This window comes from Meles meles, chromosome 7 (genome assembly GCF_922984935.1).
Source record: "Meles meles chromosome 7, mMelMel3.1 paternal haplotype, whole genome shotgun sequence".
In the NCBI taxonomy this organism is placed as follows: domain Eukaryota; kingdom Metazoa; phylum Chordata; class Mammalia; order Carnivora; family Mustelidae; genus Meles; species Meles meles.
Window position 1 is genome coordinate 58245944 of NC_060072.1, and position 5179 is coordinate 58251122.

At 44.1% G+C, this 5179-nt stretch overlaps 1 protein-coding gene across 1 annotated transcript; it reads left to right on the plus strand.

The window, feature by feature from the left end:
• The first annotated feature begins 332 nt into the window (after positions 1 to 332).
• Positions 333 to 989, plus strand: LOC123947291 (histone H2A.J). Its single transcript, XM_046013405.1, has one exon. The coding sequence runs from the start codon at positions 426 to 428 to the stop codon at positions 813 to 815; it is 390 nt and encodes a 129-aa protein (XP_045869361.1). The 5' UTR covers positions 333 to 425; the 3' UTR covers positions 816 to 989.
• Positions 990 to 5179: the final 4190 nt, after the last annotated feature.

Here is a 5179-nt window from a genome sequence, read left to right on the forward strand (position 1 = left end):
TTCTAACCGTGGTTCCTTAATTCTTAAGACAGTCTTTTCCTAGCAGCGAACTTGAACGTTGAAATATCAGGAGCCATAAAAAAAAAAAGAAAAAAGAAATAGCAGGAGCCAATAAATTCAACCGAAGCCCCAAATGAGGAGCGGTTGGTCCTGGTTATTCATATGAGAGGCTATGTAAATGAGGGCTAGGAGTTTGCTCCTTTGACTGGACAGAGCTGGAGAAGGCGGGCCCTCTGCCGGAGCGCTGGTTGGGAGCGGAGCCTGCTTGTCATTGGTCACGAATATGTCACTGCGCCCAATGGAAAGGCGCTGCCTAGTGTCAGCAAAGTGATAGAGGCAGTTCCGGTGTTGGTACATTACATTCACTTACTCGGACCCGGTTGCTGTGTTTTTCCTCTCGCAGGACTTTTAGGCGAGAGGTAACCATGTCTGGTCGCGGAAAGCAGGGCGGCAAAGTGCGGGCCAAGGCCAAGTCTCGGTCCTCGCGCGCGGGCCTGCAGTTCCCGGTGGGTCGAGTTCACAGACTGCTGCGCAAAGGTAACTACGCGGAGCGAGTGGGCGCTGGGGCGCCCGTGTACCTGGCGGCGGTGTTGGAGTACCTGACGGCCGAGATCCTGGAGTTGGCTGGCAATGCCGCTCGTGACAATAAGAAGACCAGGATAATCCCGCGCCACCTGCAACTCGCCATCCGCAACGACGAGGAGCTCAACAAGCTGCTGGGGAAAGTCACCATTGCTCAGGGCGGTGTCCTGCCCAACATCCAGGCCGTGCTGTTGCCCAAGAAGACGGAGAGTCAGAAGGCGAAGAGCAAGTGACCCTGACGCCACCGCCACAGGGGAGCTGGCTTCCCCAGCAAAGGCTCTTTCCATAGCCACCCCGCAGTATTTTTCAATATACTCGATGTCGTGGGAGTCTGCGGGGATCTAGTGGGGAGGTGGGTGGCGCCAGGGAACAGCCGAGTCCGGGGCCAATAAAGTCGGTGAAAATCATGTGGTCGAGAGAGCTATGTAGTCTTGGGGACCTTCCGGATGACCCGGGGGGCAGCCAGGAGACCTCTGTAGAAGGTACTGGGGGGTTGATTTCTGCCGCTTTGTGGACTACTTTGATCCGCACCCTAGAGGTGTTTTGTGGGTGGGGCGAGGGAGACCACGAGGAACCCACTGGCTGGAGGCGGGCAGAGTTGGGATCTCTCCCTGCTCGCCTTAATGCAAAAGAGAGGCAGAATAGGGTGCGGGGGCGTCAGGGGGGATTATTTTTATGTCATTCCCAGGGCCTTCACTCTCCTGTCTTGTCTGGGCAGTTCAGGAGGACCCAGTTGTGCAGAAGCGGTGGGGGCCAGCTGGTGTCGCGCAGGAAGTTGGCTCTCTGGCCGTACTTTTCGAAGGTGGAGTAACTTTCCGTCTTGGAAGAGTGCTTCTGATGACACAGGGCCAACAGATTTTTCTTAGCCTAATAGCTGTTGTGTTTTCAGGTTTTGGATATCAGATATTTTTGCATACACTCTTATGTTCACATTTCTTTAAAATGAAGGGAACACCCAGTAATATGTGAATTACAGAAGCATGAGTCAGGAGTAAGTTTGTTCCCTGACACTCATGTTGCGTAACAGCGCAGTGTCTTGAGTCATGAGTTACATGCTTAGGAGCCCTTAAGACGATTTTCTCAAGATGGTTCTGTCTCCATCATATGGTACTCCTTTGTAATTGTAATCAGTTCGATTTTGCTTCCTAACAACAAATAACCTGCTTGAAGTCTCTTCATGTTCCTTCCCCCACTGAAGTCCTGTAGGGGTCACATTGCTTGATTGTACAGCAGTGCTTTAATAAGCATGAAATGTGAGAATATGTAAGGATTAATGACCTAAGTGGGGGAAGTAACACATTTCGGATCCGGAATCCGCATTTGAAAGTTAAACAATAGCCATCCTATCCTGTCCTTAATTGACCCATTTCACCCTTTTCCACAAGCTTCATCCTGGTCCACAGGGCCCACAGCACAGATCCCAGTTCAGATTTCACATCTTCGGAGTCATCTTTCCTATGAGTCAGAGTTGAAGTCTTCCTGAAAAAAACATTATGGTATTTCTTCATCCTTAGCACTTAGCATCCTTAGTAGCCCATTTTCCCACATGGACCTTCTTTATTTCTTCCCCAGCTTTTCAATGTGCCATGCTCGTTACCAGATTATGGGAATGTAGCTGTGAATAAGGCCCACTAGATTTCCACTCTCTTGGAACCCACTTCTTTTTCTTGGTACTTGATGACTGAACAATGAACAAATAAGTTAATATCGGAGAAAGGATTCACCTTCAGCTTCCTTTAATACTTGTGTCTCTCTGCTACTTGTGCAATGAATGTTGGGATTATTTCTCCCATGTGATCATCTTTTTGAGGTGAACAAAGATCAGGCTACACATATCTCTGTTAGAGGGTAGATTATTGCCTCAGATTCCTGAGGAGAATAGATTCTGAGGCTGCCATGGGCAGCAGGTGCCAAGATGACCACAACTATTTACTCCACTCCCACCTTCCATATGGAAGGCTTCTTCATATGTAAAACAGCCCTAATGCCAATTATGAGGACTGAGATTATCCATTTATATACACATAAGGCATATATTAGGTGCTGAATAAATTAAAAGAATCTCCATTTCCTACAAGGTATGGGCTTATAGATTAAGGTATAGGTAACTGTAATTAACAGGATTTTGTTTTGTTTTGTTTTTAATGCTCAGTCATTAAGATCTCAGTATTACCACTTTGGGGACATGGTGGACAGTGGAGGAAAAAAGAAGACATATATATATATATAAAATGTAGATGTCCAATGCTGGTTTTGATCTTTAAGTCTTCATTTCCTTAAAGATTTGAGGCACCTGAAAGATTATTACTAAAAGCGTGACATTTATAAGAAAAAAGCAATTATTCCTTTCTCTCTGAAGATTCAGAGGAGTCCGTCTGTCTAACCCTGTTACCTGAAGAGCAAGACAGACATGATAGAAAGTAAAAAGACTGCCCCCCCACCCCCCGCCCCAAACCACTTCCGCTGGCCCAGGGATTCTGTTTCCTCTCAAATCCTTTCCCTGCCGCAGATTTCTGTCAGTCTCTCACCATTTCTGTTTCACCATTTCTGTGTTTGAGGGGTTTCTAAAACCTGAATAATATACTGGCAGTTAAAAAGGCATACCTCCTGCAAAATCAATTCAGCCTGTGATCCTTGATGAACAAATAGTTCTTGCCAACAGATGATTGTTAATTTAAAAGGACCATATTTCTTCAAGCACAAGACCACGTAGAAGACGACTTAGGACAGAACTGGGTGGGACCTGGGTTCTGATTCATAATCCATAGTTGTATTTATAGACACACATATTCTTTCCTGCCAAGATAAGCCATTTGGGTGGCAGTCTGTGAATTGGGCAGGTTTCGTGTTTTGTTTTTCCTGTAGGGCCAGTCTCTTCTTTGTGTCTCTGAGAACTGGTCTGTTCAGTTTTGTTTGCCTGGAACCAAAAGGTTTAGTCTGGCCCCATAATTGGAGATCCCTGGCCTACTGTATGCAAACTTTTCACAAATGCCCTTGGAATGACATATGCCATGGTGTCTAAGGACTCCAGCTCTCTGGAACAACACTCAAGTTCAAAGCCATTCTGTTCCCTTACTAGTTAGATGATTTTGGAAATATCACTCAATTTCCTTAAACCTCAGTTTTATTTATAAAGTGGGCATAATAGTAGAGTTTACATCAGTGGATTTTGCAGAGGATTCCTTGAGTGAATGTGAACGCGAACACTAGAGTTTCCCATGTAGAAACATGCTCGGCGAATAGTAACTATTCTTATTTTTATGTGCAAATGGATTTAGAGTGGGTTGCAACAATTCTGGGACCTACTGAAATAGAAAAACATGGCATTCTAGCAATCCTGTGACTTTTCTGGTAGCAAACCTTAAAAACAAGTTTACTGGCTTTTCTATTAATTACAAGATATTCACCACTGATCTATAAACAGGAAAGAGAGTAATAAATGGTTTGAGCTTGTTAACCATTCAGGTTAAAACCTTAATTTGCATTTCCCCCCTTCCTAAAGATGACCTAGTTTGGAATTAATGACTTACCTACACCCATGCAAATTAAAAACGGAAACTTTTGGTTTAACAACGTATTGAGTATATATTATGTGTGAAATCTGTGATTGATAACCAGCTGTTTAGAAAAATGTTTATAATAAAAAGGTGATTACAGTAGAGCAGTCTACATGTAAAGAAAGGGAGATCCCAGGGTGTTACAGTGACAGGGAATGGAGGCACCTGTATCACTCGGCCTGGTGGTGAATGGCACCTGAAATAGGTCTAGGTGTGCCAGTTAGCCGAACATGCTAGAGTCTTCTGGGAAGAGAGGCAGGGTGCACCAAGGCCCAGGAATCAAAGGACAATAGGGCAATTGGATGTGAGAGAATCTAGGGGATGAGGTCGTTTGGGAGTCATAACTAAAAATAGGCATCCAGAGGGAACATACACAGAGTATATGTACAGATACATAAGCGGAGGTGTAGAAAACAGCCCCGGTGCACAGGGGCTGTGAGGATCTCCTGAGATCTCATGGACTGGCAGAGGAAGAGGAGCCACTGAGGGCATGGAGGGAGGACACAGCCCAAGGAGAGGGTCTGTCAAAGGATGGAGATTTCTCACAGTGTGGATCCCTGCACTCCTGAACACCCCCTAATTTGCTTGTATTGCTGTATAATTAGAAAATGTTCTTTAGAAGTTATTGTGTTCTCCTGTCCAAGAAATGCTGACCGGCTGGCTCAGCTTACTAATGGTGTTGGAATGGATATGCATTTTTTTACCCTTGGCATTTTCACTTTGCACATGGAGAAACTCTGGGGAGATATGGTGACTAGAGCATTTTTTAAAAAAAGCTGAGAACAATGTTGGTAAAGAACCCTTTAAAAACATATAAAAAACATAAAAACATAAAAAACATAAAATCGTGTCTTATTATCTTTCCATTCAGTTGAATAGTTTCTTTTACATGTTTTAATTTTGACTGAAGTTTTAATTTTAAAGAAGTTATAGAAACAGTAACTTATTAATTCATAAAACCAATGTAGTTATTTAATTAATTTATTTGCTTTCTCAAGGAAAAATATAGTGCTTCTAAGTATCATTTGTAAAAAGTTACG